This window comes from Symphalangus syndactylus, chromosome 24 (assembly GCF_028878055.3).
Source record: "Symphalangus syndactylus isolate Jambi chromosome 24, NHGRI_mSymSyn1-v2.1_pri, whole genome shotgun sequence".
NCBI classification, from domain to species: Eukaryota; Metazoa; Chordata; class Mammalia; order Primates; family Hylobatidae; genus Symphalangus; species Symphalangus syndactylus.
The window spans coordinates 58,365,141-58,378,949 of NC_072446.2; the positions used below are offsets into that span (position 1 = coordinate 58,365,141).

The 13,809-nt window shown below is 48.9% G+C and overlaps 1 protein-coding gene across 8 annotated transcripts in view; it reads left to right on the top strand.

The window, feature by feature from the left end:
- Positions 1-13,809, top strand: part of RRBP1 (ribosome binding protein 1) — a 68,803-nt gene that overhangs the window by 17,133 nt on the left and 37,861 nt on the right. For 5 of the 8 annotated variants that reach the window (XM_055266716.2, XM_055266717.2, XM_055266720.2 and 2 more), the window contains exon 2: positions 4,760-6,752. In XM_055266716.2, the coding sequence (XP_055122691.2) occupies positions 4,760-6,752 (1,993 nt within the window). The remainder of the gene's footprint in view (positions 1-4,759; positions 6,753-13,809) is intronic. The other 3 variants (XM_055266718.2, XM_063633922.1, XM_063633924.1) reach the window with 2 other exon arrangements.

The following is a 13,809-nucleotide window of genomic DNA, read 5'->3' on the forward strand; positions in this document are numbered from 1 at the left end:
AAATAGCACCCAGAACAATGTCACTTACACGGCAATTACCAACACACAAAGCAACGGCTGTATTTTGTTTGTAGAAATACATGTAATAGAAGCAAAAGCAGGTGGAAGTGGTAAGTGACCCATTCAGGGTGTTGTACCCCTCTAGAAGGGAGATGACATATATATACATAGACACGTGTGTCCCTCCCTGCCACACATATATATATATACACAGCCACATACATATATATATAAATATCTGAAGTGCATATGGCAAAATGTTAGGGTTTGGTAAACCTGGGTGGTAGGCTAATGGATGTTCATATTTTTCTTCTTAGTCTTTTGTATGAGTCATTTCATAATATTTTAAAAATTAGGAGCTGTTGATTCTGATGTAGCCATGTCTACTAGGGTCTCTGTTTTATTGTCATTCTGTTTTAGTTCTGTACCTTCCTAGCAGGTCACCTTATGCCCAGGAAATGGATCTGGGGGTTTGTTTTCTTTGTCCACCCCTACCCCACAGCTTCTCCAAGCTTCCACACACGGTCCCCCATGGAGCTGCTGCTTAGTAATGAGACAGAGTCCTGGGAGCTGTTGAGGGTCTTTTCACAAAACCTACCAAAATCCCAGCTGCCAAATTGGACCCAACTGGCTTGGCTGGGCCATGTGAATTAGCAAATATCTTCTGTGTCTAAAGAGTTTGGGGCTTCCTCTTACTTTTGTTCCCCGAATCTTAACAGAAGAAGAGCCATTCTCTTGAGATCTTAGAGGCGGGCCAGTGCGTTCAGTCTGTCCAGCCTCTGCGCAGCCTCCTACATCCTTCCCTCTTGGGGCCTTCATCTTTTTGTCTTACAGTCTGAGTGTGTTAGCAATATCGTAGTCGCCCTTTATCTATGGTTTCACTCTTTGTGGTTTCAGTTACCAGCAGAAAGCTGTGGTCTGAAAATATTAAATGGAAAATTTCAGAAAGAAACTCTTCCTGAGTTTTAAGTTGCATGCCATTCTGAGTAGCGGGATGTGAACCATCCCGTGTGCAGTGGATTCACGCCGTCTATGTTACCTGCCTGTGCGTCACTTGGTGGCCCTCTCGGCTTTCAGATCCACTGTCTGGTATCACAGTGCGTATGTTTGAGTCACCCTTACTTTACTTAATCGTGGCCCCAAAGTGCAAGAGTGGTGATGCTAGCATAATGTTATAATTGTTCTATTATATTATTGTTAATCTCGTACTGTGGCTAATTTCTAAATTAAATTTTATCATAGGTATGTAGGTATAGGAAAAAAATAGTGTATATAGGGTTCAGTATTACTGCAGTTTCAGACCCACTGGGGGTGTTGGGAAGTTTCCCAGAGGATAAGGGAGGACCACTGCAGTGAGTAAAAGTACATATTTGACAGAAGTTTCTGGAATTGACAGAATATAGATCACTGTGGTCAGACCCTACAAGGTATGGGTGGGCACACATCTGCCCTAACTCTTTGGTGCAGTGGAGGAAGCCCTAGAAGAGGTTTCTGTTGGGGGCCTCTTATCATGGTGTGGATTTCAGGAGCAAAGCTCCCGGAATGCTGATTGTGAGAACCGAATTTGAGAGGCATCCCTGGCTTCATCATTTCTGTGAATCAGGGATCTCCCAGCATGATGTTTATGCCCCACTGAAGCTGACTCTGCAAAGCAGCAGAAAGGTTGTTTTTCATTTCGATTTCTTTGCTGTCTGTGGTGGTATTGCCTTAGCCTTAAATGTTTCAGTGTATTACTACTTAAGACTAGGGCTTTTCATTTTCTTGTGAAAGATTTCTTTTAAAAAATTCTAACTTGGGAATTAGTGGTGGGGATGTAATTTCTTTTTCTGCAAAAGTTGGGAAGACACATTTGTGCTGCTATAAAACATACATTTGTGTGCGTTGCAAAGGGAAAATATTCTCCCGAGTTTGCTTTTCTCGATTCTGGGTTCCAACAGAGAATATATTTTTGTATTCTTTGTTTGCCTATGTTGAGTAAGATTAAAAGTTCATTTTCCAGCCTTGGCTTTTCTGCCGGAGTTTAGAAGTTGGAAACCACAAGGCTGCACAGAGCCCCACAGTCCTCAGCTGTGAACAGGCCCCGCTTTGTGCATGGCTGTTCACTGTGTCACGGTCTGCAACCCGTGCCAATCGCGACTCGGTGGAGACCACCACCCCTCGAGCACATGGTTGTTGGGAAACCATTCGGGGTTTATGGAGCCTTGGTGAGGGTGACCCAGGCCCCAAATGTTCGTTTCTCTAGAGAAGGGGAGTGTTTTAGAGGATTTTTTTTTTTTTTTAAATAGAAATGTGGTCTCACTATGTTGCCCGGGTTGGCCTTGAACTCCAGATCTCAAGCGATCCTCCCGCCTCAGCTTCCCAAAGTGCTAAGATCACAGGCTTGTACCACCATGCCTGGCCGTAGGATTTTTGAATGTAGTGATTATAATGTGGTGTCCATTTTGGCAGAGTTCTGAGAAATCTTGTAAGTACCCAGAGGAGTTTCAGTTGGTGGGTACCTGCCAAAAAGTGAGGGTTGACTGTACCATGTTCCAGACCTTCTTGTCCCCATCCTCCTACCCACTGAATCCATCCATGGCTGAGCAGGGTGTGATTTCCTTTTTAACACCCAGCTTGAGAGTGTGTTCTCGGAAGTACAGTTCCTGGTACCCTCCCTCAATGATCAAACGTGAGAGTGCCCTGGCTGTGGATCACACTGTCACTGCCCACGGCCAGAGGTCAGAACCCATTTGGAAATATAAATGCTGCCTTACCCAGGATTCAAAGGCCTCCATGAGCTCCCCTAAGACTTTGTAGAGGTTAAGACTGGAATGAAAAGTGTGACTCAGTCCCACTCAACGCAGAGTGACAGTGTGGGAGAAGTGTGTTGCCACAGCAGCTGATAGAGTTGTCCCCAGGGAGAGCATATGCTGGGAAGATTTTTTGTCATGAGTGTTTTAAACCCTTTTCCTGCAAAGGTCTTAGAAAGGCCAAAGTAATGTGTTTCTTCTGTGATGAGAGTGATTTTTTTTTTCTTGAAAATTTTTTTTTGAGATGGAGTCTCGCTCTGTCGCCCAGGCTAGAGTACAGTGGTGCGATCTTGGCTCACTGCAAGCTCCGCCTCCTGGGTTCACCCCATTCTCATGCCTCAGCCTCCCGAGTAGCCTGGACTACAGGCGCCCGCCACCATGCCTGGCTAAGTTTTTTGTGTTTTTAGTAGAGTCAGGGTTTCACCGTGTTAGCCAGGATGGTCTCGATCTCCTGACCTCGTGATCTGCCTGCCTTGGCCTCCCAAAGTGCTGGGATTACAGGTGTCAGCCACCGCGCCCGGCCAAGAGTGATTTTTCTTAGAACACAATGCCAAGACATTGAAAACAGTCTCCCTTCTCAGTCCCTTCTTTAAAATGCCCTCATGTCAAAATTTATATTTGATTCCTACTGTATTTCCCTCCTCTATATCCACTCAAGAGGAGTGGGGAATCTCAATTTCTTAGGAGAAGAATCTCAGTATCTGAGCCTCTAAGCAGCCTGGACCCAGCCTCCCACAGCATCTAGAGGTTTTGCAGGGCAGTGTTGGGGGAGGCCTGTCCACTTCCCCACCTCTCTTCTTCCACCTCCTTCTATCTCCTCTTACCCACCCCTTCTTACCCTCGTGTTCTCTTTGCTCATTCCATCAATCTTCTTCAGAGAGACTCAGGACTGGGTTGAATGTATCCAAATAAATACACCTCCTGGAGTTCCTCAGTGAAGTCAAACTTAGCCTGGGCTATGGCAGGAAGGTGTATGAACCTGGTTGCCTCTGACCCATTGGACTTTGGTCCATAGGCAGTGAGAACGGTGTTGTTCATCCTCTTGGTTTGGGGAGCGTTGTCTGACAGAGGGGCCTGCTGACACTGTCTCCTCACCCCCTGTGCAGCTTCTGGATATGAAATTCCAAACCCAGCATCTTCTAGGCCTCCCAAGACCGATTCTTCCTGTTTCCCAACATGCAAATTGCAGGCTCCATAACTCCTCAGGAGCTATTGCTGGCAAAAGGCTATTTTCTCTCACTGAATTTTTGAACACGTTTCAGGATTCTAATGCAGTTTTTATCTCTGATCCTGGGTAGCGGCATTTATTGGCACTGGGGAAGAGGGAAGCAACAGAGTGGAGATGGCACACTGTGGGCCTCCTGGCCAAAATGCTTGTGGCTGAAAGCCTGCAGATGTGTTTGGTTTGGTTCACATATTTTTGAAATCAGTCAATTTCACGTTGAGAGAAAAATTTTTTTAAAGTGTCTGGCCTAACATGAAAAATCAAAACATCTTCCAACTTAGCAATCACATTTCTAGGGCAGTCGGCCATGACAGAGTGTCACTGCCTAATTTTAGGTGGGGACGGGTGTTTTTGCTGCAGTCTCCACCTACTCCCCATGGTCTCACACCTGGCCTGCGTTTGAGCTCCTGTGCATCTTTGACCTTGTGGTGGGGAATGTCTTCCGTCGGGGTCATGGCTGCAGAGGCTCCTGGGCGTGTGTGCTCCAGAGATAGGCCTGCACTCTGCTCTGACTCCACTGTTGCTTTGTATGGGGACTGCTCATGCCTTGGGTACGAATCACTCACTCCTAAAGAGGAGCAGGTGAGAATGTGGGACATCAGAGAGGGCCTGGGTTTGTTTCTTCTCTGAATTTATTAACCTGAAGAAACAATTAGTGAAACCTGAAGTTTGGTGGTAGGGTAGGGAAAGAAACTGTTGAAGGCCTCGATTTCTGTAAATAGTAACCTCCATGTATGTTTGACAGGTGAAAGGAAAGCAAGCCAGGATGGATATTTACGACACTCAAACCTTGGGGGTTGTGGTCTTTGGAGGATTCATGGTTGTTTCTGCCATTGGCATCTTCCTGGTGTCGACTTTCTCCATGAAGGAAACGTCATATGAAGAAGCCCTAGCCAACCAGCGCAAGGAGATGGCGAAAACTCACCACCAGAAAGTAGAGAAGAAAAAGAAAGAGAAAACAGTGGAGAAGAAAGGAAAGACCAAGAAAAAGGAAGAGAAACCTAATGGGAAGATACCTGATCACGATCCGGCCCCCAATGTGACTGTCCTCCTCCGAGAACCAGTGCGGGCTCCTGCTGTGGCTGTGGCTCCAACCCCAGTCCAGCCCCCCATTATCGTTGCTCCTGTCGCCACAGTTCCAGCCGTGCCCCAGGAGAAGCTGGCCTCCTCCCCCAAGGACAAAAAGAAGAAGGAGAAAAAAGTGGCAAAAGTGGAACCAGCTGTCAGCTCTGTAGTGAATTCCATCCAGGTTCTCACTTCCAAGGCTGCCATCTTGGAAACTGCTCCCAAGGAGGTGCCGATGGTGGTGGTGCCCCCAGTGGGTGCCAAGGGCAACACACCAGCCACTGGCACTGCTCAGGGCAAAAAGGCGGAGGGGACTCAGAATCCAAGCAAAAAGGCTGAAGGAGCCCCAAACCAGGGCAGAAAGGCAGAGGGAACCCCACACCAGGGCAGAAAGGCAGAGGGAACCCCAAACCAGGGCAGAAAGGCAGAGGGAACCCCAAACCAGGGCAGAAAGGCAGAGGGAACTCCAAACCAGGGCAAAAAGACAGAGGGAACCCCAAACCAAGGCAAAAAGGCAGAGGGAACCCCAAACCAAGGCAAAAAGGCAGAAGGAACCCCAAACCAAGGCAAAAGGGCAGAGGGGGCCCAGAACCAGGGTAAAAAGGTAGATACAACCCCAAACCAGGGGAAAAAGGTGGAGGGGGCCCCAACCCAGGGCAGAAAGGCCGAGGGGGCTCAGAACCAGGCCAAAAAGGTAGAAGGGGCCCAGAACCAGGGCAAAAAGGCAGAGGGGGCCCAGAATCAGGGCAAAAAGGGAGAGGGGGCCCAGAACCAGGGCAAGAAGGCCGAGGGGGCCCAGAATCAGGGCAAGAAGGCCGAGGGGGCCCAGAACCAGGGCAAAAAGGCAGAGGGGGCCCAGAACCAGGGCAAGAAGGCCGAGGGGGCCCAGAACCAGGGCAAAAAAGCAGAGGGGTCCCAGAACCAGGGCAAAAAAGCAGAGGGGTCCCAGAACCAGGGCAAAAAAGCAGAGGGGTCCCAGAACCAGGGCAAAAAAGCAGAAGGGGCCCAGAACCAGGGCAAGAAGGCCGAGGGTGCCCAGAACCAGGGCAAGAAGGCCGAGGGTGCCCAGAACCAGGGCAAGAAGGCCGAGGGTGCCCAGAACCAGGGCAAGAAGGCTGAGGGGGCTCAGAACCAGGGCAAAAAGGCCGAGGGGGCTCAGAACCAGGGCAAGAAGGCCGAAGGTGCTCAGAACCAGGGCAAAAAAGTAGAAGGGGCCCAGAACCAGGGCAAAAAGGCTGAGGGGGCCCAGAACCAGGGCAAAAAGGCTGAGGGGGCTCAGAACCAGGGCCAAAAAGGAGAGGGAGCCCAGAACCAGGGCAAAAAGACAGAAGGGGCTCAGGGCAAAAAGGCAGAAGGGAGTCTCAACCAAGGCAAAAAAGGAGAGGGAGCTCCCAACCAGGGCAAAAAAGCGGATTCGGTTGCTAATCAGGGCACAAAGGTAGAGGGTATTACACACCAGGGGAAAAAAGCAGAAAGGTCACCCAGTCAAGGCAAAAAGGCAGAAGGGTCCCCCAACCAGGGCAAAAAGGCAGACGCAGCTGCCAATCAGGGTAAAAAGACAGAGTCAGCTTCTGTCCAGGGCAGAAGTACAGATGTGGCCCAGAGCCCAGAGGCACCAAAGCAAGAGGCTCCTGCCAAGAAGAAGTCTGGTTCAAAGAAAAAAGGTGAGCCTGGTAAGTAACTGATTTCTTTATGAACTTAGAAGGAAAGGCTGTCTTTAAATGACTTATGGATTTTCTCGGGGATTGCCACCTGTATCAGTCAGCTATTGTCATAATAAGGCTGCGTAACAAACATTTCAGAACTCAGTGGCCCTCAGCAGCAGTCATTTAGTGTTGCTCGTGCTTCTGGAGGTTGGCAGATGTGAGCATTCTCGGTTGGTAGCTCCGCCTCAATCTGGTTTTAACTGGGTTGGTGACTCTTTGCTACAGGTTGAGCTCAGGTCAGTTCCATGTGTGGTCCTTCTGGCGCCCTGCAGGGCAGAGGCCCTTCATGGTTACAACAGAGGCACAAAAGGGCATTTCAAGCCAGCATTTCATTGACCAGAACGAGTGATGTGTCTGAGCCTGAGTCAAGGGGCAGGGAGTCCACTGTGTCCAGGGAGAAGGGACTGCAAGGTGATGTGAGAAAGGAGAGGTGAGGAGTGAGCAATAGGTCCACGTCTTGGCATGTCTTAAACACATGGGAGCACAAGGAGAGGTGAGGAATTAGGAGCAGTAATTCCGTCCACCACACAGTGTAGAAGACTTCTGCGTGTTGGCAAGTCTTTCTTAACTGTCTGGCTGTGTTCCGTCAGCCTGTTCTATGTTCTTGCTTCACCTGATGCTTTTGTGCAGCCTGACTCGTGTATCTGTGCTTGTTGAGTGAATGACGGTAGGAAGGTGTTTTTAAGGAGCAGTTGCATTCTTTCCTCTTCTGCCTTCCCCTTCCCCTGCGCCACCCTAGTCATTTAGTAAAGCATTATAGAGCATTAACATAGACACTGGATTACGTAGATAGATATGTGATCATATGAAGCACTGGTTTACCTTTATCTTTTTAGCGTATATTACTGTAGAAATTGGTCCAGGGAGTTCCTGTTTCATGTTTGTCATTCATTTGGTTTCACTTATGTTTTCTTTCTCTCCTCTCCCTTTCCTTTCCTTTCCTTTCCTTTCCTTTCCTTTCCTTTCCTTTCCTTTTTTCCTTTCTTTTCTTTTCTTGTTTTTAAGTAGCCATTAGCTGATTTGGAAAAATAATTGCATTTGTGTTGACAAAGGGTATCTTAGGAGGTGTGAAATGTTTGGACCTGTGTCGGGTTGCACAGGCCCTGTGTCTTTAGCTGGGCTTCCCTATCTTGCCTCTGTCAGGCTATTACCTTCGTGGGGTTTCCTCCTTCTCCTGCTGTTTTTGATGGGCCATTTGCTAGGGCAGCAGCCCCCTGCTCCGTGTGAGAGGCCCTGTCCCTTGTGAGCGGCTGCAGGCTCCGGTGGGAAGCCAGGGACCAGCTGCCCAGCCCAGATCAGGTGGCCTCGAAAGCCCTTTGAAAACCCAGACGCTCTGGCCTCAGCCCTACTTCCAGAGGCTGGCAGGCGACATACTGCCCTTTCTTTAACATGATGTTCCACTTGATTCAAAGCTGGGGATGGAGCTGAGAATCGGCTTTTACTTGGTTCTTCCACATCAGGCATGTCCACAGCTTCCTGCATCCCATAGTCATTGTTATTTCGTGTGGTTTTAGAGATTTGAAACGAGATACGAAACAGAAGTGTGATGATAATATTGGAAAGGAAGACAGAATTGTTCTAATTTGCAGGTAATAAAGAACGTTGTTAGGGATGAGACCTATGTGTGACCTTTGTGAACGTAACACAACAGCTTAAGTGGGGTGATAAAGTTGGAACCAAGAAAACAAACCCCATATTCCAGGAGAAGAAGATGAAATAGTATCCATGAAAGGATAGTAATTGTCAAGCTAATTTAGTGGTCCACCATTATTCCAGCCAAACTTTCTTGAGAAGATTTTCCCCCTAACTTGATGGATTATTCCAAAAGTCCCATCTGAGGGAAAAATAGGTAAGAATAATTTAACAGATTTTTTTACAGTGGATTTTAGAAGGCCAGTCCTGTCAATGTGTGAATGTCTCCCAACTGTTGTAATTACAAGTAGGGGAATAGAAGGCTCTGAAACTGACTGAGAACTTGAATGAGAGAAGCATCATATTGCAGTAGGGAAGGAAACGTTCAGCAGATGATCTAGGGCAGTGTGTTCATATATTCATAATTTGGAAAAGTCTACTTAGACCTGCCAAGCACTTGCCTCTGTAAAAATTTAAGGTTTGGATGAAATATATTTAATTTGAAAAGAAATGAATATGGATTAGCGCAGATGGTGGAAGATGGCCACTCTGACATTGTCATGAGAAGAAGTCACCAAGGCTGACATGGGGGAGCTTGACACACAGCCACGCACGGCTGTGCAACCACAAGGAAGAGGCAGAGGCAGGGCCACACGTGCCACCGACACGCCGCCCGCAAGGTGGTTTCTTTCTTCTTCACAGTGTCGGGAGTCTGGAAAACATGGGGAAAGTTCTTTCTTGGACTTTATATTTTCGTTTCTTGAATTAGCACTGAGGAATCTCAGGCCTGTTTTCCCATGGTTGATGTACAAAGGCATCTTCAGGGCCATCTGCAGTGGATTTGGGCCACTCCCCAGACACCGTGAGGATCCTGGAGATGTCCCCTCCTGAAGTGCTTCTTAAACTTTGGTATGCAGATGAATCACCCAGCATCTTGCTACGATAGTGACGGTGACTCAGCAGCTCCCAGGTGGGGCCTGAGATTCTGCATTTCTAAGCAGTTCCTGGGAGCTGCTGATGCTGTGGGTCCTAGGTCTCACACGTGGGGCCAGTCAGGATCCAGGAGACATCATCATTTAACTAGCAATTTTGAAAACTCACATTAAAGCCAGTAAGCTTTATTTAAAAACTGTTAATATAAATATATAATGTATATTTTTAAATGCTGGCATTGTAAATTGTGTGACCATTTTGAAAAGCAATTTTGTGAAATGTATCAAGAGCCTCAAAGGGGCTAGTAGTTTTTCTTCTCCCGGACTCCCCTCAGGAAACAGTGTAAACTGTGGCAGCCAGGTCTGTGGGTTAGTGGCCGGGGTGTCCCTCGGACCACCCCGAGGGCCTCGGTGCATGCAGCTCACCCAGACACAGTGCAGCCACTAACAGTGATGCCTGTGAAGATCCCATAGTAACCTGCAAAGACATGGTCACGTGGTACAGTGTGACTTTTCATTGGAGAAGTCGGGTGCCAAATTCTTTAGATGCCTCAAGGACAATGGAAGGTGGAGACATTAAGTGATAACAAGATAAACCAGAACTGTAGGAAATACAGTACAATTCCTTTCTGATTTTTTTCTTCAATGTAGTAGTAGTTTTCTCTTCAAAAGTCAAAAAGCAGCTGGGCGTGGTGGCCCACTCCTGTTAATCCTCAGACCCTGGGAGACCGAGGCGGGAAGATCACTTGAGTTCAGGAGTTCCAGCCTGGGCAACATAGTGAGACCTGGTTTCTACATGAAATTTTAAAAAGAAAAAAATAGAAGTCAAAAAGCAATGCTGAAGACCCTAGATCTTGTGTTTGTGACAGCGCCCCCTGGAGCTGGGAACGCCCTTTGGAAAGCCTTCAGTAATGCTACTGGGACAGGAATTCCAATGAACTGATGAAGCGAAGAATTTCCTATTAAAACTTTACTGATATAATGCCCTTCAGAAATTATTTTAGGGAGATAAAATTGGGTCTTGATATATTATCTTAAATACTCTCTTTGCCATTGCGAAAAATAAAGGAATAATGATACTTCCTTAATTCCAGATGTTAAAACAACTGAGAAAGATCCCTGGAAGGCAGGGGCTGCTGGAACTCCTGCTCCTGCGTGCTGTCTCTGGACGTAGCTCAGCACCGCAGGCCTCTGCCTGTGGGTTCATCTCAGTAGTTTGGGGGTGAAGTGTAGAGAAGGACCCGAGAGCCACAGTGGACAGACCTTAGGGGCTGAGGGTGGTTTATATAATGGCAGAGGCTATAGAGTCACCCAGGATTGTTGATAGGGGAGCGTGGACTTGGTGACGGGTCCAGAGCTCCAGCCACAGTGAACAGACCCTCCATGATTCCATGACGCTCAAGCAGCAAAAGCTCAGGACAGATGAAAGGAAGCATTTATGAACATGGAAGGGAGTCACTAGCAAACACACATGTGATTGAGTGGTAAGGCCCGAAATTCAAGGTATTTGAAATCCCAGTTAACAAGCAATGTATTCACTCTACTTCTTTTCCACAGAATCAGTAGTGCATATTGGTAAGGCTCCAAGTTTATCCACAGAAAACCCGTAAGTCCTTAATGTGTCTGGAGTTCCGTGGTCCCAGGTGGAGATCTTCTCACTGGGGGAGCAGCATCTGTACAAGAAGAAGCATTTAGAACTCCGGCTTAAGATGATTCACACTCAGCACCTGCTGCCACCAGTTCCATGATGGGGTCACACTCAGGATATAGGGGACATTTGAGTCCTGGAATGACAAAGGCTCTCCTGCAGGGAGACGGTGAAGGGAGGGTGCCTGCCCTGGGATGTGAGGAGGTCAGGTCTATGTTACGTGGACGGCCCACGCCAGTCTGCGCGGCTAGCGATTGGGGTGGAGAGCCCTGTCCTTTTGTTGTGTCCTTTAGTGCAGTGGTCAGACCCTGCATGGCCATTATCAAACCAAAACAAACAAAAACGGGTTCATGCATTACTGTTAACCGTACAGTGTGCTTTTCTCTAGTCTGTGCTGGTGGGTATCTAATATTAATGTCCCAATCAGCATAGGCCTTTGGTGGCTGGGGGTTGTGAGGCATGCATGTGTGGCTCTTTCTGTCCACCTTGGGACCAGGTGGCTGTTTTTTTTTTTTGAGACGGAGTCTCGCTGTGTCACCCAGGCTGGCAAGTAATGGCATGATCTCAGCTCACTACAACCTCTGCCTCTTGGGTTTAAGCGATTCTCCTGCCTCTGCCTCCCAAGTAGCCGGGATTACAGGCACCCACCACCACGCCCAGCTGATTTTTGTATTTTTAGTAGAGATTCGGTTTCACCATGTTGGCAGCTGGTCTTGCACTTCTGACCTCAGGTGATCCACCCGCCCCGGCCTCCCAAAGTGCTGGGATTACAGGCGTGAGCCACCATGCCTGGCCAGGGCCAGGCTGTTCTTGGCCTGTGATCTGTATGTATTGGTCTCCTCTGGACTCTGTCACAGTCTGCTTATTCATTAGCACACATGTATTTTCTGCTCTTTGCAGCTGACGGGCTCCAGGGACATTCCTTGATTCATTTGTGGCTACCATCTTCTTGCTAACAAACCCCTAAGCCACTGCCAGGTGGCATGTGCAAGAAGGTCTGTCTGCATAGCACCCAGCTCCCAGCTGCTTTGCAGCTCTGACTGTAAAAGAGAGAGGCCCTGGGTGGGCTCAGTGAAGTGTGCATCTCTCCTCACAGTTAGTCTGCTTTTCCCACACACGAATAACACGAACACAGGGGAGAGCCCGAGGGCGCACTGGGCATGGTGGGCATGTCGCTGCATCTGGCAGAATTCCCACCACTGCAGAGTCAGTTGTCGGTGGCGCTCTCTGGATGCTTGGCCGTTTTGCCTTGCAAAGGCCCTTCTCTGCTCCAGGCACGCTCCATCACTCGCAGCGATTTCCCACCTTGTCTCTGTGCCCTCAGACGATTTTCTTGGTTTTCAGTTAGCCATGAGCTGTGGTGCCCGAGGCTATGAGGCAGAAATCTGTGAGTCCACAACATGGGTTTTCACCAGTGGCTTATGGAATTGGTTTCACCCTTGCTGCGTCTTATATGTGGAGTTTTCATGTTCCAGAATTATTTGGATTTCCACTTAACATTGGCGGCTGTGACCATGTTGCCGGGTGAGCAGGCCCGGATGAGACATGTTAGACCGTGGGTTCCTCCCTTTGTTGGAAAGGCTGCAGTGGCCCCCACTGGCCGCCCTGCACCTCATTGCCCCTCTGCTGGGGCCGAGCTTCCTGTCAGTCTGGCGCTTGCCCACTCCAGCTTCTCTGGGGGTCATGTGTGCCCAACCTGAGGCAACCGTAGGCAGAACTCTGGGTGGGCTGACTGTCCCTGGGCATCTAGAAACACAGGGACCTGTGGGTGTGAGTGTGTTGGGTGGGAGGGGTGAGGTGGCATGAGGGCTGTGCTGCGGGGATCTGGGAGGTGCTTGGCAGTGGGTTCTGGATCACTGGTGTGGAGCAGGCCGGGATGGGAGCTCCTCCCGTGAGTCCAGGAGGCCTTGAGTTGGGCAGGGGAGGTGTAGGGCCTAGGGCTGTGCTGTCCCATATGGGAGGCACTGGTCACATGGGCGCATTTAAATTATCAGCTAAATCAGTCAGAAGTAAATAAAAGATTCCATTCCTCAGTCACACTAGCCACATTCCAAGTGCCTGCTAGTCACACGTGGCTAGTGGCTCCCCTTACACAGTGCAGAGACAGATCATCTCTGCCAGAGCAGAAAGTTTTGCACAGCAGTGCTCTAAACAGGACCATCTGAAAGGAGGTGGCCTCTTGAATCACTGGCCGGTCTGTGCAGACCTGTGTTGGTGTTGCACACTGCTCCTTCCTGCTTTGTTCTGGCTGCTGTGTCCTGAGTACAGGGCGGGGTGAGCTGTCTGACTTCTATATCACAGTAGGATGCTGTGAGGGGTCACGGAGGCTGTGGCTGGCCCATAGCACAGGACAGATCAGCAGCAAAACCAGTACTGGAGCTGGGCTCCACCAGAGACTTGAATTGCTTCTTCAGTCTTCCTGGCCTTACCTGTTACCTGGTTGGTCCAGCAGGGCCCCCTGCTGACAGGTGCCCCAGAGGGAGACCCGGCAGGAGTGGTAGGCCCAGGACATGCTTTTGCAGACCCAGGCTGGAGCTCTTCCAGAACTTCTGCTCTGATTTTCCGCCAAGAGCAGATGGGGGCCTTGCAGCAGGTTTTTACCACTTGTCCATGGCTGTATTTGACAGAGAACACCTGCCTTCCTAATCCTTGCCTTTTACAATTAATTATTATATAAATATGTGTTTCCAGCAAACAAAATTCACAGTATGGAAGCATGGAAGGTGAAAATAGAAAGTCTTTTTGCTCCATCCCAATCACCATCCACTTCCCAGGGGAGGGGGGCAAATTCACTGTGCTCTTCACATGGGCA